Source organism: Cryptosporidium ryanae, assembly GCF_009792415.1.
Source record: "Cryptosporidium ryanae isolate 45019 chromosome Unknown contig_14, whole genome shotgun sequence".
Classification (NCBI taxonomy): domain Eukaryota; phylum Apicomplexa; class Conoidasida; order Eucoccidiorida; family Cryptosporidiidae; genus Cryptosporidium; species Cryptosporidium ryanae.
The window spans coordinates 65,678-91,156 of record NW_027125570.1 but is presented as its reverse complement, the minus strand read 5'-3'; the positions used below and the strand labels follow the sequence as shown (position 1 = coordinate 91,156).

At 37.7% G+C, this 25,479-nt stretch overlaps 10 protein-coding genes across 10 annotated transcripts; 7 read left to right on the top strand and 3 right to left on the bottom strand.

Moving 5' to 3' along the window:
- Window positions 1-365: 365 nt before the first annotated feature.
- On the top strand, window positions 366-3,242 carry FG386_000509 (uncharacterized protein; the record flags this gene model as incomplete). Its single annotated transcript, XM_067339866.1, has 1 exon — window positions 366-3,242. One exon carries the CDS (start codon window positions 366-368, stop codon window positions 3,240-3,242), a length of 2,877 nt encoding a protein of 958 aa, XP_067195736.1.
- Window positions 3,243-3,801: 559 nt separating this feature from the next.
- Window positions 3,802-4,800, top strand: FG386_000508 (uncharacterized protein; the record flags this gene model as incomplete). The annotated part of the gene is made up of 1 exon (XM_067339865.1): window positions 3,802-4,800. One exon carries the CDS (start codon window positions 3,802-3,804, stop codon window positions 4,798-4,800), a length of 999 nt encoding a protein of 332 aa, XP_067195735.1.
- Window positions 4,801-4,895: 95 nt separating this feature from the next.
- On the bottom strand, window positions 4,896-5,501 carry FG386_000507 (uncharacterized protein; the record flags this gene model as incomplete). Its single annotated transcript, XM_067339864.1, has 1 exon — window positions 4,896-5,501. One exon carries the CDS (start codon window positions 5,499-5,501, stop codon window positions 4,896-4,898), a length of 606 nt encoding a protein of 201 aa, XP_067195734.1.
- An 847-nt stretch (window positions 5,502-6,348) lies between these two features.
- On the top strand, window positions 6,349-7,575 carry FG386_000505 (uncharacterized protein; the record flags this gene model as incomplete). Its single annotated transcript, XM_067339862.1, has 1 exon — window positions 6,349-7,575. One exon carries the CDS (start codon window positions 6,349-6,351, stop codon window positions 7,573-7,575), a length of 1,227 nt encoding a protein of 408 aa, XP_067195732.1.
- A 678-nt stretch (window positions 7,576-8,253) lies between these two features.
- FG386_000504 (uncharacterized protein) lies at window positions 8,254-8,664 on the top strand (the record flags this gene model as incomplete). The annotated part of the gene is made up of 1 exon (XM_067339861.1): window positions 8,254-8,664. The coding sequence occupies one exon, from the start codon at window positions 8,254-8,256 to the stop codon at window positions 8,662-8,664; it is 411 nt and encodes a 136-aa protein (XP_067195731.1).
- A 737-nt stretch (window positions 8,665-9,401) lies between these two features.
- Window positions 9,402-10,904, top strand: FG386_000503 (uncharacterized protein; the record flags this gene model as incomplete). Its single annotated transcript, XM_067339860.1, has 1 exon — window positions 9,402-10,904. The coding sequence occupies one exon, from the start codon at window positions 9,402-9,404 to the stop codon at window positions 10,902-10,904; it is 1,503 nt and encodes a 500-aa protein (XP_067195730.1).
- Window positions 10,905-11,491: 587 nt separating this feature from the next.
- On the bottom strand, window positions 11,492-12,484 carry FG386_000502 (7 pass integral membrane proteinwith FLHWFHH motif shared with fatty-acyl elongase; the record flags this gene model as incomplete). Its single annotated transcript, XM_067339859.1, has 1 exon — window positions 11,492-12,484. The coding sequence occupies one exon, from the start codon at window positions 12,482-12,484 to the stop codon at window positions 11,492-11,494; it is 993 nt and encodes a 330-aa protein (XP_067195729.1).
- A 3,207-nt stretch (window positions 12,485-15,691) lies between these two features.
- FG386_000501 (SNF2 family N-terminal domain) lies at window positions 15,692-21,958 on the top strand (the record flags this gene model as incomplete). Its single annotated transcript, XM_067339858.1, has 1 exon — window positions 15,692-21,958. One exon carries the CDS (start codon window positions 15,692-15,694, stop codon window positions 21,956-21,958), a length of 6,267 nt encoding a protein of 2,088 aa, XP_067195728.1.
- Window positions 21,959-22,389: 431 nt separating this feature from the next.
- Window positions 22,390-23,085, bottom strand: FG386_000500 (uncharacterized protein; the record flags this gene model as incomplete). The annotated part of the gene is made up of 1 exon (XM_067339857.1): window positions 22,390-23,085. The coding sequence occupies one exon, from the start codon at window positions 23,083-23,085 to the stop codon at window positions 22,390-22,392; it is 696 nt and encodes a 231-aa protein (XP_067195727.1).
- Window positions 23,086-24,037: 952 nt separating this feature from the next.
- On the top strand, window positions 24,038-25,336 carry FG386_000499 (uncharacterized protein; the record flags this gene model as incomplete). Its single annotated transcript, XM_067339856.1, has 1 exon — window positions 24,038-25,336. One exon carries the CDS (start codon window positions 24,038-24,040, stop codon window positions 25,334-25,336), a length of 1,299 nt encoding a protein of 432 aa, XP_067195726.1.
- Between the last annotated feature and the right edge of the window lie 143 nt (window positions 25,337-25,479).

Below are 25,479 nucleotides of genomic sequence, written 5' to 3'. Positions count from 1 at the left end.
CTTGTCTTTTTTGAGTGTTCTGTGAACTTTCCTAATGGTGATAATACACAGGATTTTAAAAAATATATTTTTGTACGCCTATTAAACCTTAAACCCCATTTTAATTTGATTTATATTGTGGGGATACGAAAAATGGCAGGCAGTCAAAGTAGACATTTACGGGAAAACCCATGTGTGAGCGTCCGCAGGAGACTTAAAGCTGTCAGAATCCTATTTTAAATAGGATTGAAAAATAGCAAAACAATCGCAAGTAGGCGTATTTTATTAAAAAAAAGTTGACACAACTGCATTTTTCTTTCAAAAGAGCAGTATTAAGGAAAGATTTATGAAAAAAACCGGTGATAATAAATGAATTTAGCTGAGGAATGTTAAAAATTGTGGGATTGTTATTAGTATTTCTGGTGGAAATACTTGAAAAAAGTAAATGCTATACGACAATAGAGACAAATATAGTAGACGAGTATGTAAATGGGTACTATAGGGATATTTACATAGATGATGAATTGCTGTTACGCCTTAAAAGCGAAGAAAGTGGCGAATACATAAAAAACGCATTGCTCAATGGTCACCGTATTGACACAATAGAAAAACTGGGAGGGAGTGGAAGGATAATCGAACTCATAGAATTACTTAAAAATAGTAAAAATGAACAAGATGAAGAGGAGGAAAAGGAAGAATCAAATTATGGTTACGGTTACGAGTTGAAAGACAGTCTCGATAAGTTGCTATTAACATCAAGACTAGACAACGATTACCATGATTACTTAGAAAATAATGAAAGTAAGGTAAGTGATAAAAAAGAGCAGCTCAAGGTAAAGAATTTGGAGCTAAAATTTAGAACTGACCTAAGAAATATTTTTGATATAAAAAGCCAGAGGCAGTATGAGTTTGGAATGACAGTATACAAGTTATTAACAGGTGTAGGTAGTGATTTGAAGAAAGAAAAGATGAACTTACAAGACAAAATTGCAGAATTTACAAACGGTTTTTATATTGATAAGGGTAGTGAAAATATGTTAAAGATTGAGTCCCCCTGTGAGACGATAAACTTTAAAGAACTGGTGTTGATAGACAAAATAAACATATCGGCTAATGGTAGAAGTCTCAAGAAGTCTAATAATGACCTATTAAAAGGGTATCCTATATGTGAAGTCAAGTGCGTAATAAGAGAACTGCAAAACAAGATACAATGGAGCGAGAGTATAAATAGACTAAGCAACGAAAATATAAACCATATTAAAAGTTATAACTGGTGTAACAAATTAATGTTTCACAACTGTGTTGATTTGGGAATAGAGTCCTTTGAATTAAGCATAATGAGCAGCGAGATGAAAAGTGAGATAGAACAGGTGAAAAACAGCATAGATAGTAAAGTAAAAACTCAGATCGAGAACTATTTTTTAAATAATGTAGGAGTGTTAACTGTACCATTTGAGTTTAATATAGTAACTGAGAGTTTAGTCTTAAATGATTTACTTGAAAAAAACGGATTTGTAATAAAAAGAAATATTAATAATGATTTAATAATCAAGTACGAGAAAATATCAAAGTATTCAAAAAATATAGTTAGCCTGGAGGAAATTTTAAATAACGTAAATGTGAAATTGGAATTAGACAACGAAAGGAAAAACAACTTTGCCGATTATAATTCACATAAACAACACTCTGTGTTGCTCTCAAACAAGTATATAAACAAAAATTCCAGTAAAGCTCCGAAACTAAATCCAATTGAAAACAAAAGATTGATTTTCAACATAGAACACGTGACTATATTTATACAGAATGTACTACTGGTGTTAAAAGCAAAGAACAAAATAAATTACTATCTGCCGTGGTATGTAAATAAATCAGGTGTGAGAAATATGAAAAAGAAGCAAGATGAGCTCATTGCTGCTCTTTTTAAAGAATACGAGTCGTTGTTGAGATTACTTTTGAGAAATAGATATATCGGCAAGGATATGTTTTACAGAATGGGGTTGTTTAACGTATATTCATTAATATCTCACTTTAAATCTTATAATATTAATTACGTAAATACTGGCACAAATAATATATACTATCACGAAAAAGGCAACTTCGTAATAGATGAAAGTAGTTATTTTGTTGTAAATACTAGATTGAACTATGAAGATCAAGTATTCATAACTAATATATATACTCAAAACTCAATGTTTTACAGATTTAATGCACTTAGCAGGGGAAATTATATATCAGAAAAGTTAAAGAAATTAGAACATTTTAAACCAATAAACGAATACTATACAAATAATTCAGAGGATGTTTTTACTGCTAATTTTAACGATGGCGAATACTTTGATGACTTTAATTACTTTATGGGTATCAAGTATTACGATGAGAATTTGGTAAATAAAGCAATAGAAATTTCAAGACCAATGAAAATAGTAGATGACATAAAAGGAAATTTAAATTTTAATTATGAAAATATAGTATTCCAAAATAATATGGGCAACTATGGATTTAACATTGCGTTTCTCAACTATATGTATCAATATACACTTAATTTAGACGATGACATAATAGAATCAACACCATGGTGGATGGGGTGGCAGTCGCAATTTTACCCAGCAGTATCTTTTGGGTTAAACAATAAAATTGAAGGCGAATTTAGTTTTAATGAAGAATATAAAGACGAAGATGGGTACGAATACGGAAAAGGAAGCGAGAGAGATTACTTTTTAAATTTGAGTAAAAGGGACTTCAACTCAACATTGATAGAACTGCCAATTAATTCAGATTTTCCTATTTCATTTTTTGACTTGGGGTCATATTTACCTAAAGACATTATATCAAAGGAAATGTTAGAGTCAATAATAACGGAAGAAGTTGAATTCATAAGTCCGTCACTTAAGGCAATAGATTCTTTATTAGATGGCAGAGATCGAAAGTTTGACTTGACTCAGCTAACTAAAGAAAAACAACAAACATTAATAAGTTCTTGGAAAAGATCAGATTTAATTAATGACCCAAACAACATGCTGTTTTATAACCATAACAAACTTAATTCAAAAAGAGAGTTCAGCTTCAATCCATGTATGCTAAACACATTTTTCGATAATGATAGCTCCGAATGGTTTTCAACCTGTGTAAAAAAGTGGGAAATATATACTATATTATTTGACCATTTTACCCTAAAGGCTAATCGCTACTTTAAAATATCTACTTTTTTTGATGTAATAAGAGAAGTCAAAACGGCATTGACCATTCAAAAGGCAATAAAATAATTCATTTTCTAGTCTAGTTATGTATCTATTCAAATAATTAATGTATATATGTCTTACCCTTTACATTTATATCACACGTATTGGAGCTGGTAAAACGAGGGAGAGAGAGACTAAAATCAAATGTTATGGGCCAAATTAGAAAAGAATGCGTACAATCTTTAACCAAGTAAATTTTTTGTGACCTTACTTCTTGAGGTTAGCTTTATTTACAATCATTAAACAGCATAAGCATGGTTGGGCGGGCCAAAGAATTACAAATAATTTAAAAGTTAATATTTGACAATTTAAAGGTTTTAAATATACTAAAGCAACAAATACAATACATACTTGTTGGAAAGATTTTGTTTCTGGATTCAAAGATAAAATACTGAGTCAAACTGGAAGTTCTGTTTTGTTTGTAGATAAAGACAACTGATTTAACACAATTTAGCGAGTTGTACTCGGGGTTGTATCTGAATATTATATATTTAGTTCAGGATTTGTTAAAATAATAAACAGGACTGAGAGAGTGTTTGTGTACGCAAAATAAATACAAGTTATACATAACTCGCAGTAAATAATGAGTAAGAGCACCAGCAGTTCAGGTAAAATAAAAGGTTCGAAAAAGAACAAGGTAATAAAAAGAGAAAGCAGTGTAAATGAAGAAACAAAGAGGAGATTGATAATAAAGGGCTCAAAATGCAAAGAGAATATACAATTGCTGTTGAAGGATCTAGTCAAATTATTTCCAAAAATGTATACAAAAATAGTAGGTGGAATTTCAAAAGGTGAATTAATAACAACTCCATGGGAGGATCAAATAAAGATGGAGAGACTAGCTTATAAACACGGTGCTGCAATGAGTATTTTTGCAAATAGTTCAAAGAAGCACCCATTTAGACTAATATTCACAAGGTATTACGACTGTAACATAATGGAGATGTATGAGTTTAACGTATTAAATTATAGGGGGATGTTCTCAAATCTTGATTTGCCAAAATACGGTTCAAAGCCGATAGTCATATGCCAGGGCTCTCCTTTTGAGTCAAATGAGGTTTATAGAAGTTTGAGAAATATGTTTTTAGATTTATTCTCAGGTCCAATAATAAGGGGATCTAAAATATCATTAAAGGGATTTGACCATTTGGTGCTTATAACGGCATATGAGTCAAAGAAAGAGGAAAGTAAAGATGGGAATATTATTTCAAAAAGAAGCGAATCAAACATACGAATAGATATCAGAAATTATATCATTAATCTCGGGAAAAAAGAAAATAGCGACTTGACTTACTTTTACTCGGACGAAAAACTAATTCAATATGGTTCACCCAGAGCGTCAATAACACAAATAGGACTTAAAATAAATATGGAATTAACTAGGCATCAAGTTCCAGATAAATCAATCTTAAAGTCAGCTTTAGCGGTTCCAAGTGAGATTAAATCTAAAAAAGTAAAGAATGTAAAAACTAATGTAATGGGCGAAAAGGTTGGGAAAATTCATATTGGAAAGCAAGACCTTTCAGAACTAAATACGCCTCATGCAGGTATACTTTCGAGAATAAACAAGAGCAATAGGTAATGGAATTATAGACATATTTACATGAATAAGTTCTAGTTAATTATGGGTACTTTTTGTACATGTAAAAACTAGAGGAGCCGTATACTTATGACTTATTAAATCCAACAATACTTGTCCCTTTGTTTTTTCGCTCTTAAATCAAGTACGTCCTCTCTAGATAAATTAGAGTCTACAGACTTTACTACAGTTTTATATTTAAACAATCCATTTTTCTCTCTATATAAAATAGTATTATTCTTTTCTTTATACTCATCAACGCAGTTTCCAGAAACAACATAGTATTCTGTTGTTGATACGAGATCAGACGAAAATTCTTTATCTATAATAAGAGTTCTATCACTTGCAATATTAATTACCTCTCTTCTTTCGGTAATCAGTGTATTTGGGTGTTCAATTTCAATCATATCACCCGTCTTAAGCTCTTGTTGAAATTTTGTATGAAATCCTTTTATAGTTGTATTTGAAGATACAATTCTGCCTTGTCCCTTTTTAATAATTAGCTTGCCTTTATCATGTTCTATTTGTTTTTCCGAAATCTTAGGGCTCACTGTGCCAAGGTTGTTGTTCTCCGCATCCGTATTAAGTGAACCTCCCTTTTTAATTTCTAGTTCGCTGAAGGTTTTTCCTGTCTCTCTATTTGGATTCTTGATGATATTCTTATATTTCAGTTTTCTCACGCGACTATATGGATCATTTTCCATCATAATACTAAAAAACAAAATAAATTAGTGTTATTAAGATAAAACAGCTAACAAAACTTCAACTACTAATTTTGAGCCTTCACCACGTTTAAACTAATTCGAAAAGAAAAAATTGTAAGCAAAATTTGGCTGAGAAATTGGGTTTCGTCTCAAACAATGAAATGGAACAAACTATTTAAGCAGGGAACAATTATTTTATTCTTTATTCACTGCCTCTATATGTTTTAAACCACCGTTACAAATATTTATGTTGTATCAATCTAAAAAAAGAAGCGCCGAATTTGTCTCGATACCGGGGTTATTTGAAAGCATGCACAAGTATGAAAAATATATAAAATGGCAGAGTAACACAAATTTAATTCAGAGTATACACAAAGCAAATAGGGAAGCGTTATAACTGAGCATACATTTTGAGATCTGTTTAATCTAATTCAATTTGACTTGATTCATTTTTTATTCCACTTGATCTTCTTATTTACATTAGAAAGTTATATAGTATATTTTTGAGATTCGATCTCTTGAAATAAGAAAAAACCTAAGGCAAAGATTAGTTAAGACATTTTTCTTATTTTTGAGGCGAATCTGTTTAATTTGATTAAAACCTCACCCTTTAATTTCTTAGTCTCAAAATTAGTTCGGTGCAAATACATATATTTACATAAGTTACTATTCAAAAAGTAAGTACAAAACACAGAAAAGTACATATAGTACAGTAGATCTTGCAGAAAGTCAGAAAGACTGTTTCTTGAACTGAAGAGAATACACTATAAAGAGGGTCAATAAGACGATAAATCACTAGAGATTGAATTAAAAAGTCGTGTATAGCCTTTATAATAAAGAAATAAAAATGAGTAAGGGCGATCATTTGGGTTTAAAGCTGTTTAGTTGCTCGCTTTTTGTTTTAGTAATGGGATTGGCGAATTCAATTATATTTGACCAGGCTAAGATGGATTGGATTTTCAGCAGACAAGCAGATGCGTGGATAACCAAAGTAAGGTCATATACAACTTTTTATGAGTACTATCCAGTTAATTTAAATTCAACTGCTGAAAGTTCATTGATTGCCGACTCAAATTCCGCTGTCTCAAGTTTGTATATGAATTATAAAGAGGCATCCAGCGAATCAATTGATGTGTTTAAAGAGGATATTGATAATATATTTGATTACTTCTTTTATGGTTTTGGTGTTGAAATAAGTGAATTTTCAACAAACAGCAACCAAACACTGGACGAAAATGAACACCAGCATAGGAGGATAAATAGGAAAAAGATAATGGATAAATTGAGACAGAGAACACAATCTAGAAACAATGTGAGAGCACTAAAGGAGGAGCATGACGTTGAATTCCCAAATGGTACCTTCTATTGGCCAAATGACGTTGAAAAATGGGCCAAAATAAGTTTTTTAGAATCTGGTTCTTTGGTAAATACAAATGTATCAATGAGCACATATAAGGTTAATAATAATATGTTTAATAATACAAAAGAAATAACACTTGTTTTTGAGGTATTAGAGGACAACTTGTTTAGATGGGGAGGCAACTACATATGTGAGGAGCTAGTTCAGGAACAGCTTTCAAAAGAAAGCACTATTGCAGGAAGCTTTGTGTCTTCACATGTACCAAATGAGTTGAAAAAGGCAAATATTTTGGCTAAAAAAGGCCAAACACTTTGGTATGGTTATTTTGTTGGATACCCAAATGGTGAATTGACGAAAATTGGAACTTTTGCAAGTAGTATTCCAGAAAAGGCTGATGAAAGATTACTAATGCATATGTCCTCCAGACCTTTCGCCTTTTACGAACCATTTTTAAAACTTGGAAAGTATCCTGATTTGGGTCAATATGATGCAGTAATTTCAATTATAAATACTCAAGATAGTAATGAAACCCCTTTTTATTTAAAAACAGGAACAATATCATCTCCTCGTAATCCTGGATTGGTCATTCCACCAAAAATGACTGGGAACTATGAGGGATATCCTTCTAGACATGATCCATATGACTACCAGGATCCCCTTGGTCCTCTTTTTGTTCCTGGAAAATACTGCAGCGAGTTTCTTTTAAAGCATTGATATAACTCACGTGATTTTAACTTTTCAAACTGCAAATACATTAACTAGTTCATTATTTTATCTAAAAAGATCACTAAAACAAAAAGGGAACGGGAAAGATTGTTTTTTTATGTTACTACATGAGTGATAGAATGAATATTTGCTGGTTTTTAATACACATTATATATTTTTAAAAGTATTCACTCATAACACAAAATAGAGTATAAGCATTCATTACACTAGTTGATACTTAAGACTAGCACTTAATTTTATTAGTAGATGAAAACCTTGTTTTGATCACCAACTGTCATTAAATTACACTGTCTGTGTTTATTATTTCAAATAAAAATTACTTTTCGCCTAAATTGTTGTTTTTGGTCTATTTTTAGTATTCAAACAAATAGTTACAGTGATTATTACTTTTCTTTGTTTCACCTGTTGGTTTTTTTATTATTAGTGAGGAGGGGGAGAATGTGAAATTTGTAGCTATTTTCTTTATTTAGTTTAAAATCACTCTTTAAATGTTTAACACTGAATTTTATAAATAAAAATTTTCTTCAAGTCACTATTAAAGAAAAAGAATACCTACACTATATTTTACTATACTCGTGTGTATGTGTGTATGGAAGACTGAATTATAATTACTCAACAATTGGGTTGCGAAAAGACCATTCAAATATAGAATTGGCGTACCTAATAATGAGCACAACATTTGGAAAAGGCAAAAAAAGACAAAGAGGGAGGCCAGAATATAAAAGTGAAGTTGACGATCAGGGGATACTAGATGGGTTTAAGTCCTCACATATTAAATCTCCAGTATACTTGCCGTATAAAATCGAAACCAAGTCTCAAAAGGAAAACAATAACGCAATAACAAATGATATATCATGTGAAATAGACAAAGACCTGGGAGTAGAATCTAACATTCTAATTCAATTTGATTTAGACCACACATTCGGTCCATGCAGCAATATTTCCAGAAAGGAAAGATTGGAACGGGCGAAAATGCTCGGAATCAAGGTAAACAAGGAGGTAGAATACGCAATAGCAAGTGAAAAATTTGAATCAGAATCCGTAATCGACAAACTCATGAGAAAGAGGTCACTCTAACGCCAGGAAACAACTGGGCAACTAACATACTAGCACAATTTACGCACGAGACCCTTGAATGAACGATCCCAAAGTAAGAGCCAGGGGAGCGAATGAGCCAAACTCATATGGAATATGTTTAAATTCACCCTCTTCCCTCTACCTTCCTCCCTCATATTCCATAAATAATCACAAGTTTGATTCGTGTAACTTCAGGCGCCAAACTCCAGTTAATACGGAATTAAAAATCTGCCGGTATTTTTCAGCAATTTGCGAAAATATATTTGAAACTGAGTCTAAGAATGACAACCCAGAGTAAGTTAGTTTTGACCGCAAATTGAATCCGTTCGGACATTCAGGTATCACTATTGGAGCAACTTATAGTGCGAAGTGCATCCAATTGAGTATGGCTATTACGCGTACACAGGTCAATTAGTTTAACTTGCTGTTTTGACCTTTCCACAACAGTGCATCTGTTCTCAGACATGCTTTTCTAAAACTGCAGAAGGCCAACATGTGGTTCGTTGTTTTTCACTCCTGTCTACCCACTGTGTGCAGGAAACCAGATTAATTTGTCAAATGAAAGCAAATGGCGGCAAACCCGAAATTTAGTTAAATGGGTTCGTGAGGACCCTTGTATAGTGCCAGCTGAAAATACGAAATAGGCTTTAATGGAATAAAGTGTAAAGTTAATTGGTAGGTTTCCCGACTCAGCAAGTTAGCAAGGCGTGTGGTGACAAACGAATGTGAGTTTGAGGATGATGTTGGTAAATGTACTTAAGAGCAGAATAACTGCACCAGAAACTTCATTGCCTGTTTTTAACAAGAATCATTCGTATTTACACAACTGCTTAGACCATCAATCTGTAATAAAGATGGCGAGACAACACGATTTAGAGAGGAAAGACAAAATATGTAATGTAGATTGGACATGCGAAGGGGACAAGTTGATTTACTGTACAAAAAACGAAATATATGTAATGGATCCAGATAAATTTGTGCCATGTACTACGTTGTCTGGAAAGTGGCTCAAGGGTATACCGTCAAGGGTGAATAACAATCAACTAATATGCGTATCGTTAAACAATCCTTCCATAGAGTTTTACGATACAAGAGCTTCACTAACTAAATTTGAGATAGATATACCTTGTGAGACGTTATTAAACGTAGCATGGTCTGAAGACGGTAAAAGAATAGTAACAGGAGACAAAACAGACAACTTGTTTCTGATAGATTTAAGATTTCCAAAGTTATTTAATCTTCATTTGCCACTTGAGAAAAAGAGAGAAGACTACATTATTTACAATAAAAGTCAAGACAAACGCAGTTCACCTTCAAAAGAGGCGTTTGAAGGCGAGACTGATGCTGGTTGCAGTTTTGATAACAGAGACGCTGAGACAGATTTGAAAAAGAACGGCAAAAAAGTAAGTGTTGTTGATATATTGTTTGAGGAGATACTTGAAGATTCGCCTTACTCAATAGTGGGAAGCAAGAAGTCAGCAGAGGAAATAAATGACATAGTTATAAGCAGCGACAGTAAACACATCATAATGGCCAGACATGATGGTAAGATAGAGGTAATAAGTATGGACTCGAACTGCATTGATGCCGTTAGGAGTGACTATGTAGGTACATATGACAGTGATGGAAGCGCTAAATTGTGTAGCGGAAACAACACCAGTTCAAGTTTAACGGACTGCGTAAACGCTTCAAAACTGGATAGTGGAAACGTGTTTAATCGTGAAGTAAATTCAGATTTGGTTGGTGCTTTGTTCAGTTTGCATTTGTACGGTTCAGTTCTAGTTACGGAGTCGTCGAATATTATAGCTAGTTTCGGGTATGACCAAACGATTTCTTTATTTAATTTGAAGAGAAGGACCGTGATTTCAACACTAAACAACATAGATGGGTATGTTTCTACAATGAAGTTCAACAACTGCAATAATGAATTATTTTCAGTTGGGATAACTTCTGAGAGAAAAAGAACCAACGACGACTCGAACGATACGTTAATGCTTTGCGATGACGAGTTGAAAATACTCGGTAGATTTGATATTCCTGGAAGAATTTCTTCTTCTTCTTGGCACCCAAGCAGGAATATCCTTACTTTCTCATGCAACTCACTTGATAATAGCAGCACAAACAATACAAGCAGCTCAAATAGCGGCGTGAACACGTCTTCTATACATTATAATAAAATTATATCTAGCGGACTTAACGGTCCGAATATACCCTTTATTGGCTTTTTTACTATAGAGTAGTGTTACGCAGTAAGTGAACGTACTCTAGCGAATTAAACTTGTATAATTAGGTTGTTCGTGTCTTGTTTCCCATTTGCTATGGATTTACAGTTGATATAACTGCAAAAGTTGCCGTTTGCACAGTTTTGATTCGGGACATGCGCCTGCTTTCTAAATATAGACAAAACGGACCCAGTTAAACGGTGGCTGTGAGGCTTTATTTCAGGTATAAGACAGGTCTGAGGGCCCAAATGCAAATCCACTAGTTTACCGTAATTAGATGGAGTAAAGGAAACACGAGGCGTAAGCACATACGACCCAGGCAAAAGCAGGCCAAGGACACAACAGACTCGCGATTACCAACACCATTTTCAAAAGCGAAGCTACTTTTAGAGTTGGATTTTCACAGAAAGCGGAACAAACACCTTTTCAGCGACAAAACTGTAAAGGTCTTGTCTCCAGGTTTGACGAGGAGAGGTAAGACGGGCAGTGCCACTCAAAAAGTAGTCGACTCAGAGAAAGCGAAAACGGCACTTATTGCAAATATTATAGAAGCTATAGCAGTAAGAAACACACAAATTGGCGTTTAGCTAATTAGTAGCAGAATATCACTGACTCTTCTTCACCGATCTGGAGTCTTTGATCTTGTCTTTGCCGGATGCAATCCATTGTGCAATAGGAGTACCCTTGGTTACGTATCTCTTAATAAAGAAGTCAAAAAACAAAGCGAAGTAGGAAATGTACATTAGACACGCAAATACACCATTCGTTCTGATGAAATGACATCCAATCCGCAGTGGTTGTTGAACATATTCAACAGGAAACACATTGGAAAATGGATGCTTAAAGGAGTAATACATCCCAAATGCAGTAAGCAAAGTGCCAATAATCATTTGAATAATTTGAAGAATAGTTATAGTAATCCCCCATTTTGGTTTAACACCACAGCAGCTTAAGTAATAGTAGAAGTACATAATTGAGTGTACGAAATAATTAATGGCACAAAAGTAAGTCCCAATGGTTTGACAGGAAACATAGGCGTCCCATGTGTAAAGCAATACAGTTAGGTGATGAAACCAGTGTAAGAACGAAAGAGGCCTTTTTCGTGCAACAATGAAAAACGTGTCAATCAACTCAAAATACTTGGAGTAGATAAATAAGGACAGCCAAAGAGAAGCAGGGCCCTTCGTAAGTGGCACAATGGGGGGGGAGCATATTGACGATACAAATCCATATCTAACAACATTGGTAATTACGTATGGAAACAACCTGGATGTGCCAATTAGCGAAAAAATTGCTAAGAATAAGTTCCAGTACCTAAGCGTTTTATCGAGCTTCATTGGTTTTCTTTTCTCCATTATTTTCGGTCCGAAATATACAAATAATGCGTACAGTATGCATATTACATGGGCTAAATAGTAATTGTCGTTTGTCCATATAAACAAACCTATTCCGTTCCATTTCTCCTCCAGAGGCAATATGAAGTTCCTGAACCAGGGTATTTCCTTAAGTAAGTCCATGAATTCACTATCCATCGGAATTTCCCATATGCCCGTTTTCTCGTTTATAATATATCCGCCATCATTATTCCTGATTATCATCTTGAGTTCCTTTCTGTTTTCAGCTATTCACTGTTTCCAACTAGACAGTCCTTTAAACCTGACACTAAAGGCAGCAATGACTATTTGAACACGATATGCGCCTTGATGCAAAAACGTTTTGATTAATAAACTTGAGCCACTCAGCTTAAGCCCTTAAAAACCAGATCATAAGGCAGGCCGAGTCCTGGACATATAGCAGGTGAGCCTTTTCTACTCCCTTCTGTACACTTACGCTCCCTAGTTAAATTAAGACTAGGCTGCTTAATTCATATATTAGATGTTTATAGAGACGAACACACCTTATTGTCGCACAGCGGTGCTCTCTGTTAAAGTAAAACTTCTGTTAGTCTTCCTGCAAATACTACCACAGGGTGCTGAGGAGCAAGGCAACTGCGGACAGCGTCTGGCTCGCGACTTTGAAGTGCGTTTAGAAGGAAAATAGTAAATTTAAATTTATCTTTGCTCGTTATATTTCCGAATTAAAACACTACTTTGGGAAAAATTATATTTTGGCAATTTTTATTTTTCAAGTTTTTTTGGCACCACACGATTTTTATACCAAACCCGGTTAATGGCTATGGGAGTTTTTATTTCAAGAGAAATTTTTGTCTTGTTTTCTGGTTGCAACAAAAGACAACCGAATTCGAGTACTGATCTCCAAACCCGAAGCTACAAATATCTCTCTTTAAAACTTACAGTTAGGCAAATTAAATTCTCAACACAACTTAACGCATTTCCGGCTTAACCTGGTTACTGGTTCAAAACGGCCGAAAAATATTCCCCACATGTTATTTTATTAAGTGTATGCACACAAAAATTATCTGGTTTTTTCCCCCCTAAATTTTGCCGTTTGTGTAAGAGAACTTTTTTGGATTTTTAAGCTTAGCCTAGCTTTGTGTCTTCTCCACTCGTGTTTTCGGTCCTGGACAGGGAGATACACACGGCCCAGTACGTGAAACAAGTCTGAACTTTTGTGTTTCGATACTACCGGCTGGTCGAAATTGTTTTTTTGTTTTAACCTGTTAAATTTACATGCACTGGTGGTGAATGCGCATGAATTTATAAACAAGGAAAACGTAGCTTTCCAGACTCCACTTTGTTTCCTTGACTTTCGTTACCGATTTAATGTCAAAATTAGCATATTTTATCAGAATCTGGTCTCGTCCGCTTTGTTCTGTGTCTTTAGTCGGACTCTCGGAAACTAAACTGAGAAAGATGTTCCCTTGTTGTTTCGGTCTGAAGGTCGGCGTTTCGCGTTGAAAGGCAGGCAGTTTGGTGTGTGTATCGCATTCACGCAAAACTATTTGAGTGCGATTAAACGTGCCGGAAACGGTCGTTTGTCTGAGACCAACACACCAGAGGATAGTCACAGTTCCCATATGGATTCGAGCCAAATCCGAGTTCAGAAACCTATCTCCATTCCCAAGGGAGACGATTCGAAAACTAAGCACACTAAGCGTCGAAGCGGCTGCTCAAGAGAGAATTACCAAAGTAACTGTAGTAAGGCCGGGGCCGGAGCCAGAACCGGGTCGACGGGTAAGGACGCCCTTCAACTCTGCAAAGCACAAGCCTCAGTTTCTCAAATTACAGTGTTTAAAAGGAACAAGACAAAAAACCGAATGGAATTAAATAGGTCCACACGTACCGACGGATGTAGCGTCACTCGGAAGCAACGAGATTGTGTGTTCTTCAAGTTCATTAGTTTCTGCTCAAACAAGCAAGGAAACAACATTGGCAAATCGCAAACTCACATACTGGGTTAAGGGAAACAAATAAAACCCTAAAATCCACGTACGGCATTTGCTCAGCCATATTTGATACACCTACAAACATGATAGGCTGTATACGGGAAAACCAAACAATAATTTTTTTTAAGTCAACTTAGCATGTGTCTCAGTAAATATAAGTATTTTTAAATAAATACGCAACAGGTAAATTATAAATAAAATAAATATATTATTTACATTAAATTAAATAAGTAAAATACACTAAACATAGTTTAAGTGTAGTAATAAATATATAATATTTTAATTACAAATAACGGCAACTAGGTTTAATTGTAATAAATAAAATTGAAGAGAAACAATGTATAAATAAATACCACATACTTGAATTAATATACAAATAAATAGGCATTTTGGAAAAGCATATAGAGGGTAAGGTGCAGACAGCCGCGTGATTAATAGCAAGTAACTACACATATTATTGGACTGATAATACGTATGTACGTCTGTATGTCTGCTATATAAGTAGATAGTGTTTGCACAAGAAAATTATTTATTTTTAATAAATAATAATTTAAAATTGAAAATGCTGGTTTGGTTTTTTTCATTGCGAAAAATATAATAGAACTTGAGTGAAAATTAAGGATCAGAGGCACTGCAGGATAGCGAAAAAAGCAGATCAAGGCATAAGTAGTTCCTAAGAGGTTCACTGAGAAAGGACTCGTTTTAGCTGCGGGACCTTCCTCCTTGGTACTACAATTAAAGGTTAGGGCTTGAATAAATAGACAGAAATTAACTACCGTATATAAGTGGTTATATATAGTAAACGCTGCTTGGTTACCACGGTATTTGTACTTATGTATTTAGATCCACGATATAACTCGATACGCCTGTTTACTTAAATATAAATTAGAGATAATCAACAAGTAGTATTTTACTGGCGAGACTGTAAACTTGCCTTTACCTCATTCTGGAAAATAGGGTACGAGCGGAGACCCAAATACATAAACGCCTTTTGGTTTTGTTATTTCGCTACACAGCCTTAAATTGATAACCCTTAAACGGCTTTCAGTTTAATTTATGGGAATAAGGCATTATAGTTTGTTCGCTACTTTTGACTGAAGACAAAACAGTGCCATCAGAGGGGTTGTAGTGTTTGAGTTAAAAATTGAAGTTAACGCCCAGCTGCCCCACTCGAGAGACTTAACATTTTGGTGTTTTAATATTATGGCTTTTCCTAGTTGGCTAAAGGGATCATTTAAGTAAACATCACTAAAGGGGAGAGGGTGTGAACAGACAAGGGTTTCACTCGCAAAACTGAGCAATAGCATACAAAAGACGTTGAATATTGAAATACAATATATTAAATGTGTTGATGCTACAATAAACGAGCAATAAGTCAAGTAACTAGACGCAAATAATAGTCTGTGTATTTTCCATATAACTGAACTTGAGTTGATTCTGAATTGTTTGCACGGAAAATATGGCAAGACAAGGCAAGAATTTGAGAAAATACTGCGATATATGTCGTGACGGTGACACTGATTTGAGATGCAGCCAGTGTAACAAGGTTTTTCACATTGACTGTTTGAGAAATTGTAACTTGCTTGAAGGCAAAACGAATTTTGAAAGTATATTGAGCACCGGTGAGGACAACAGCTTTTGTTGTCCAGATTGCAAAAACAATGAGGACTTTTGCTTTATATGCAGAGAAAATGAGACTGGGGACACAATGCTTTACTGCGACGGATGTCCTAAGTCGGCACATTTGGGTTGTTTGGGGTTAAATGAGGAACCAGACACGCCGAACTGGTATTGTCCTAATTGCGACAATGATGAGTCCGGCAACAGCAAGAACAAAAACAAGCAAATAGGGGACGTCAGGACACTGGGAGGCACTAAAAAGATTAATGACGAGACCGATATAAACAGTGATACGTGTTATGTCTGTCAAAAAAGTGGCAAATTGCTGGGTTGCGATTTTTGCACCTACTCGTATCATCCAAAGTGCATCGAAACCGAGGTCTTTGCCTTCGACGGAGACAAATGGAAATGTCCGGTATGCAGAGGTGAGGACCCCCTGAAGAATATGAGGCACAAAAGAATGAACAAGACAGAGAGACTTAAATTGTCGCAGCAGTGGCAGGCCTGCATTAAGAAGCAAATAAAGCAATCGAGCATAAACAGGGATTTGTTTTTGTGGGAAAACAGGGAGGCGATTGCCCCGTTCGTTTCCAGAAAGGTTCTAGAAAGACTCAAAAGGAATGCAGAGAGCTATAGAAAGAACAACAACGTATTTTTGTCGTCGAGCAAGAATTTGACCAGAAAAGGGAAGCCCCCCAAGAACTCAAGAATAAGAAAAATACAGGAAGACAATTCGGAGTCGGATTATGAGATTGGATCGGGTTCTTACGGCAGAAAACCGAAGAGGGTATGCTCTTCAGAAAGCTCCTCGGATTCTGGGGGGGAGTCTGACTCCACGGGAAACAAATTGGGGAGGGTGAGAAAAAGGGACAACGATTACGAGGAGGATGACTACACCGGGAATTCAGGTGTGGAGGACGATGTTGAATTCAAGGAGTTCATTGACGCGCCCAAGTATAGAGAAGCACACGTGAAAGCAAGGGAACAGTCAATGCAGATACTAAACGAGGGAATTGAGCTAAAGGACTATCAAAGATACGGAGTTCACTGGCTGTTAACGGCATTTTCAATAAAAGGCGGCGCTATTCTTGCGGACGAGATGGGACTCGGAAAGACAATACAAACACTCACATTTTTAGCGTGTTTAAAGGCGCTTGGGATAACCGGACCACACTTGATTGTGGTTCCTTTGTCTACAGTGGGTAACTGGGCTAGAGAAGCGAGGAGATTTACCTCCAGTTTAACACTGACCAAAATATGCGGCAGCAGATGGGAAAGAGAGCACGCAATGATGGATCCTGTCGCTTCGGACGGACTTTACGATTTGTATGTAACTACTTACGAGACCGTCGTTACAGAAGAGTCTTTTTTTGTTGACAATTTTAGATGGCAATGCATTGTTCTGGATGAAGCTCACAGAATAAAGAACGAGGGCGGTAGAATAAGGCATTCAATGGACAGAGTAAGTGGGTCTATGCGTGTATTGCTGACGGGAACTCCTTTGCAAAACTCGCTTAAAGAGCTATTCACACTGTTGAATTTCTTATATCCCGATATTCTCCAGGACTCTGAGATATTTGAGAAAATATTCCAAATGAAAGACATTACCAAAAGTGCATCGGGAGGGGGTAACGGCAGCAACGGCGCGTCTGGAGCTGGGGAAGGGAGCAACTCTGATATGGAGGACAATATAGACGACCTTGACTCACTGGGAATCAAGGTCGACTCAAAGCGCATAAAACTCTTTCACTGTTTGCTCCAGAAGCTCCTGTTGAGGAGAACTAAGGACCTTGTGATTAAGTTGCCCGATAAGATTATAAGAGACATTTGGCTGCCCCTGTCTCCCTCAAGTTGGCTGTGGTACAAAAGACTGCTTGACGTCGGCAATATGCACGGTGACGTTTCTTTTAGAAAGCTGCTTGGACTTGTTATTAAGATGAGGATATGCTGCTCCCATCCAAGAGGACTCGTCGCCAGGTCTTCCCAACTAGACAAGTTGTTTAGCGTGTTTGCAGAGGCGTCTCCCGAATTGCTTAATGAAGTCACAGACGACGCCCATAAATTGAAGGGTTCGTTTGGGTGGGAACACGTAAAGGGCTCCTCCAAGTTGTTTTTCCTGGACAAGCTCTTGATGCAGCTCCACAGGGAAAACTGCAGGTACATACCCAACTACAAGGAAAGCCACGAAAAGTACACAAAAGAACAAATAAGATCCATAAAAACCAGAATAAACGAGCTTAGGAGCAAAGGTGGGACTGCTGCCTCCGGCAACGCGAACTCGGCGCCGAACGCAGCTTCAAATAGCTCTTCTTCAGGAAGTGGCCGAAACAAAGACAGGGACAGGGAGAACAACAAGAACGATGCGAGCAACGAGATACTTTCTTTTGAAGACAAGTATCAGATTAGCGACGCGTACGAAGAAAGTTTCAAAAAACAAGAATTCAAGGACATATATTCCCAGTACATGTACGATAAGTGTCCTAAGAGGATGCAGGAGAAGGTCAAGATTGAGGTTGAGGCACAGGACAACGCAGACGGTGTTGACTTGGTGAAAAGCGAAAGCGAGAACGATTCTGGTGTTAAGAGGGAGGAGGATAACGCCAGTGGCGGTGACAGCCTGAGGTCGGTTCCCGAGGTCAATTCTGCGTCCGAGTTTTTGTCCGACAAACCTGACAAGAAGTGCAGAATGCACAAAATACTTATATTTACCCAATTCCAGCTTATATTAGACGAGCTGGAAAACTACTGTTTGTGGAGAGGATGGCAGTACATGAGGCTGGACGGGAGCACGAATAAACTCATTAGGGAACTGGACATCAGGGAATTTGGTTTGCCGGACAACTATGTACTGGTGTACTTGATATGCACGAGAGCAGGCGGACTGGGGATCAATTTAGTAAGTGCCAATCACGTGGTTATGTATGACGAGGATTGGAATCCCTTCGTTGACCTGCAGGCCGTGGATAGAGCCCACAGAATAGGCCAAACCAGAGATGTTTGTATATGGAAGCTCGTCACTGAGTGGAGTGTTGAGGAAAGAATGGTTTTTGGACGCGAGCAGAAGCTTAAGCTGGACAAAATGATTATTAAGGGTTCTTCTAGAGATAACGATGTTGTGGACAATAACCAAAAAGTGTTTGAAAATGATCACTTTGTCGCGGAAGAGAAGCTGTCTGCCGAGGAGGTTACTAAGTTGATTAGGTATGGCAGGAGAGCCTTGATGCACCTGGGCGACACATCTAATATATTCAGACTGAACTTGGAGGAGCTTATGGAGAGGAAGCGCGTGCCTATTCCCGACGAGGACGTGCTGATGCAAAAGGAAGAGGAGGAAAAGTACGGCGAACAGCAGCATGTTGTCATCGAGGGAGTCGGCGGCGACGCCAAGATAGACGAGGAAGTCGATATTACCGACATTCTTTGCGATGAAATAGGTGAGACTGCCGACTGTACAGGCGTTTCAAGCGGAAAGATGCAGCCACTAAGCAGCAATGTGTCCACCATAAATACCTCTCCTTGCGATGACGTTTCCGACACCAACACAGGGGTTGTCTCAACTGGGTCTTCGTCCAACGCTGCGTCCCAGGCCATCAGCAGTGGCAGCAACAATATCACCGGTACAGTCGCCGATGATGACATTTTGTGGAGATCCAAGAGAACCAGAAAGCCACCGCCGCCTGTTTACAATCCCCACCACTGGGATATCAAGACGAAGAGCAACGATGACAAGAAGCCGGCTCTGAAGCACGAAAGGAGTTGTTTCCGTTGTGGCCAAAGCAAGATTGATGCTGGGAACAAGGATAACAACAATACGACATCTGGTAATGAAGGAGAGAGTAACAGTACCGGGAATGGTGCTTGTGCCGGCAGCAGCAATACCGGAGGAAACAGTGCCGCAACTGGCTCTAACAACGGGTCCTCTTCGGCCAACAACAGCAGCAAGGCTACAGGTTCAGTTGCGCAAGTGGATGAATATATGAAAAAAATGGGACTCATAAATTGTAATCGTTGTCCTAAGTCGTATCACTGGTCCCAGTGTCTTGGTCTAGATAAGGTTCCGCCGAGGACCTGGATTTGTCCGTGGCACGAATGCTGTCTCTGTTTCAGAAGAGCGACGCAGGCTGGAGGACTCCTGATACACTGCAGCGAGTGTCCGACGACCTTTTGCATAGACTGTTTTCCGCCGGAGTACCAAAGACACCAGGTGCTGGACAGCTTTTTTGAGAACCTGAACAAGAGGGGTTGGAGCATCTCCAGAGACTCAATGATCCTGTTTTTGTGTTCGAAGTGCAAGGCTCTGCAACAACAGGAAATAAGGAAAAAGCTGTCTAGACAGCAGTTGCTGGAGGAGCAACAAAGAAGAAGGAAAATGAATGAGCAACTCAAGTCTGACGTTCTTAAATCGGGACAAAAGTCCCTGGATCAGTTGTCGGCGCTTGGTCCGGGTACCAGTAGTAAGGGGAATCCGTACATGTCGGGCAGGAGGAGGAACATAGAGGCTGCTTGGAAGCACACGGAGTCCCTGATCAGAAAGGGGTTCGAGCGTCTATTCCCGCAATTGCTGTACAAGCTTCAACAGGAATACATAAAGGAGAATGCTAAACACGAAGCTGCCATATTGGCCGCGGCGAGCAACAACGGAAACAGTGCAGAGGCCGATGCCGATTTGGAGAAGCAAATCGGCGGACTCAGAAAAAGCCCCTGGATGAGGCCTCCCGGAGAATGGCTCAGGCTTTGCGACAACTGCATTCTTCCTTTCCACGACGTCTCTGGATGCCCCTATCCTTTAGAGGTTGTTAAGGTTTCGGTTCCCTCCGGCGTGACTCAGATAGATGTACAAACGGGACAGCCTCTGCAGCTGGCGGACGGAACCAAAATAAAGTCCATGGAGGAGTTCTCGATTCTAACGAAAAATGGCGGAGTCGATTCAAAGTTCCAAACTAGGTCGTATTGCTCCCTCTGCGGACTTTCCGGGAGAATGCACACCAGGAGAAGCTGTCCACTTCTGCCGGACGAGGCGGAGCAGGAGTACGAACAGAGGCAGCTGGTGCTGGAAAACTTCATCAGGGCCTTAAACTCGTACCCCGTTGAATTCCCGCAGGAGCTCACTGACGAGGACAAAGTTGCTGGTGGCTGGGAAAGTTATAGGAAGGCTGCACAGAAGCTCGCCGAGGAGTTTTTGAAGGACTGCTTTCTCGCGTGCAATCTCCACCACATAATTACCCCCTCCGGCACTGCTTACATCGGGCGCCAAAACGTTTCCAGAAATACCAATAGCCAAAATGTTGGAATGAATGCGAGTATCGGAGCTATTGGAACCGGGATTTGCGGCAACAGCTCCTCTTCAAATCAGCTGGTCATGCAGGCAGAACACGGTTTGGGGGGGATGTCGGTGATTCCCGGTGTTGGTTCGGAGATCGGTGGGGCTGCCTCCGTGCACCATCTCTCCAGAGCCGCCGGCATTGGATTTAAGCAACAAAACTCGCGGGAGCAGGGACTTGCTTTCCCTGGCTGCACTATACCGACTTCTTCTTCCATGAGCTCAGCAGCCGCTGCAATTCAACAAAGAATGAACGACGCTGCCATTTCACTTGCGAGGGCGAGATACGCAGCGGCTGCTGCTGCTGCCACTGTTGTCGGGTTCAGACATCCACAGCCAATACTACCGTTTCCGATGGTCCAGACCCATCCGTATGGAATGATTACTTCGGCAAATCCGCTATTTTTTGGTGTCCCTAATCCGAATATCGCAGCTGCTGCCGTTGCTGCTGCAACAGCCACCGCGAGGGCAAGAACCAACATTATTTCTGGGAATAGCGTTTTTTCAAATCACGAAATAAGTCACCTGAACAGCAGCGAGAACGTCAGAAAGAGAAGAGTCATTGATTCATTTATTACTGAGAATATCGACTCGAATTATGATTTGTCTTCGCCTCATATTGTGTCTCCTCCTAGCAAGATCAAGCTTATTGATAGCAAAAACGACTTAGGTTCGTTTCAGAAATCTGAAGTCTCACCTTTAGGCGTCGGGAACAATGAGGAAGATGACTTTAATGACACATCTATTAATTTGGATAAGTTAATTAAAAACATTAAACGCCAGTGACCCAAGTTTTATCTATAAAAATCTAATTAACCTAATACTTATATTTTCGCTCTATCGCAACAAATAGTAGTATACCAGTAAATTCATTGACCTGTTTGTTTTTTGTCTCGCACAAGCTGTCTTGAAGCTTTTTGTTCTTCTGTGGTGTATCAGTCTGAGTTGACACTCCGAAGGTCTTTTAGGTCAACTACCGGCGCCTTTATGATCCGCTCCTATCAGCGTTTGGCCGTTCGGCGTTGTCTGCAAATAACTCAGTTTACTGAACAGCAAAACGATTCAAGGGAAATCAGAGTTGGCGACTGCTGCCGCGTATAGATGAATCCGACCTTCCTGATTCATGTGCTGATAACTCTGCTCGTGCGTGGTTTACGTTTATCCTAGCTGCCTTTTAACGTGCGTTGAACGTGCCCCAAATTGACTTCCCTTACCCCTTACTTATCCTCAAACTGCGTTTTTTTCTGTTTATCTATCCCGTACAAAATGTACCTCTCGAAGGTCTTTGAACAAATTCCCTTGCTGTGGTTTTTAATCATAATTGGTATTTTTTCATGCCTGTTTTCGAATAAAAACGATTTGTGCTCACTAGACAACTTTAAGTAAAACTCAATGTCGCCTGAACACTTTGTTAATATTCCAGTTTTACATAAAACGAAATTATAAAATTTGCTACAGTAGTTATTGCACAAGATATTTATTAAACTCCAGCTCCAGCTGTAGTTATCACTTAAGTAAGTATTTAAAAGCAAATTATCTTTATTGGATATTTTTAGTACAAAGAATCTAAACCTGTCTGAAGAATTAAAATTTAGCTTCTCAAACTTTTCAAGTCTTTTTCTATAGTCTAATCCCGTTTCCTCGTACAACTCTCTAGCAACACACGACTTAAACACTATTTCCTCTACATTTACCAACCGTTTGTTTTGAAAAAGCGTCTCCTTAGGCGAGTTCTCCATGACATTAAAATCAACAATGTCTAATCTCCCTCCTGGCAACTGGTAGTTTTCGCCTTCTTTGTGTCTGTTTCTGGACTTGTTTGACTCCAACAACAAATATCCGTGTTCGGGATGCAACACTATTACAAAAGACTTGCATTTCCTTATGCTATTTATTGAAATAAGAACACTCATTTTATAAATATATATCGGTACTAGTGCCACTCGTTTGCAGCACGAGGGGTGGAAGGGTAGTAGGGAGGCAAAGAACGAACTAGAGGTTAAAACACCGATTTATTCCTCCGAGCTTCAATTTCTAATTTTTGATTTTATATTCCCTGCTTGATTCCTACCTTATATACAGGAACTTAAAAATAGTGAACAAGATATCCCTGAACGGCGTTTGGGATTACAGTTTTCCAAACCCACAAATTCTCACCATTGAATGTTCATAACACAAAGTTAATATTAGTCAAAAAACTGAGTCCTGCTCTAAAAATATACTAATTTGCATGCATGCATACTTGGACTAATATAAAAAATACAAATTTCACTAAAATAATTATCCACAAGGAAGGAAAGGAAAAATGTAATTTTAATATAAACACTAACTTGGGTGCGCCACATTAATGTTTACCTCAGGGTCTGAGTCCCAATTTGATGTTGACTCTAGGCGTATGCTACAAGTGTTCATAAACATGCACAAAATCCCAAGACGTTTAATTATACCTCCCCTCTTTCCACGTGCTTGTGCGACTTAAATAAAGCTGGCTACTAGCTATGTGCTCCCTTGTTCTTAGTTCATTTACGGCGTTTATATGCACAGCATTTAAGTGAGGCAGAGGAAAAAGCTGATTTACGATTAAGCTTTGTCTGAAAGCAACCTAAAGACTCACTATTGAAAGGAAATGGTCCTCCTGTTTACTGAATACCATGAACTTAAATTTTGTCCGGGGGTCACTAAACACATGCAATGCTTTAAATTTAATGCCGGCAACAAAAAGTGGGTAAAAATAAATAAAAATAAGAGAAATTAATAAATTACAAATAACAGTCAACGTGTTTATGTGAATGCATAGGTTTCCATGCGAGATAAATTATTGCAAACCTATCTAGCTTGTATTGTGTGTATATATATGTGAATAGAATGAGCATTTCGTCGTTTAAGATAAAAAGGAGAAAAAAAGTACACGAATTAGAAAATGAGGAGAAGAATACTTTCATATCAGAATCAATATTAGAAGAAGTTTCTCCAATACAAAAATACAAAAACAAGCCTGCAATAGGGGTAACTACGTTTTCTAGACAAATGTGGTGCGAACAAAGCCTAGAGATATGTCTTGAAAAAAACATTAAAGTTACCAGCAAGGCGATAGAGGAGGGTCTGAGGCACCACGAAGAATTGGAACTTGAAGATCACGATGTAATGGACGTATTAGTGGAGAATGAGTATGAGAGAATTGCAGTAGACATGCTGAGCACAGTGAATCTTTTAAATGCAGTTTTGGAAAGGGGATATGTTAGAGAACTTCCAATAACCGGTTTCTTTAGTGGAATAATGTTGAGAGGGATAATAGACTCAATAAAATTAAAGCCAAAAGTTGATGACAATTTGGTGGAGTATAGTATTGATGATATAAGTAAGTACAAGATACTAATAACAGATACAAAAACGCGAAGAAACAACACACTTCCTAGCAACTTACAGCAAAAAACAACAGTTATACAACTTGGATTGTATAAAAAAATACTTGGTGAAATGATAAATTTTGGAAAAGATTGGGCTGAGAACCACAGTGATATTGCAAAAAACAATTTGATTATACATAAAGGCTCTTTATATAGTAAAGATACACATGATTTAGAAAGCTGTTGTTTGGGTTGTAACTACTTGTATAAAATATTCAGTATATATGATATAGATCCGTATATTAAATTTAAAGAATATAGAGAATCAAGTGGCAAAAACTTGGAGTTGGAAGTTAATTGTGAAAAGGAGATTGAAACTGACTCCATTTACAATGACGAAAAAGACAAAGCAGACGAAACAGAAGTTGGAATTGACAGTTTAGACGCCCTAGGCTCGTATGAAAATGCCCTTCAAGTTGGATTTCATATGTTGCATAACCTCTCAAAGCTTCCCGAAATTCAAACTGAGATAAAAGTCGAGTATGATTGTCAGGGGAAAACGTTTGCAACAAAATGGTACAGATCACCTGACGAAACCATTGATACGGAGTTGGAGTACCTATTGAGTTGGTGGTTGGGACAAAGAAACACCGAAACTATTAGAGTTTCTGAATCTTGGAAATGTAAATTTTGTAATGTGATTGAATACTGCAATACTTGTCCTTTATCAAAGGACGAAAAAGATAAATACATACAACAAAATAGACAAAACGAGCTTGACTTAATTCTAATTAAAGATTTGGAGGCAGAGAAATAAGAGTCACAGTTTTTGTTTTAATTTAAATGGTGTGTGTACAAGGGGCCTCTTTTTCACTTTTCTACACACATGAAAAATTAAATAATTTAAGAGCAAAAAAGCTAAATTTTTGAACTAATAAAAAAGGGAATCGTTTTTAAGAT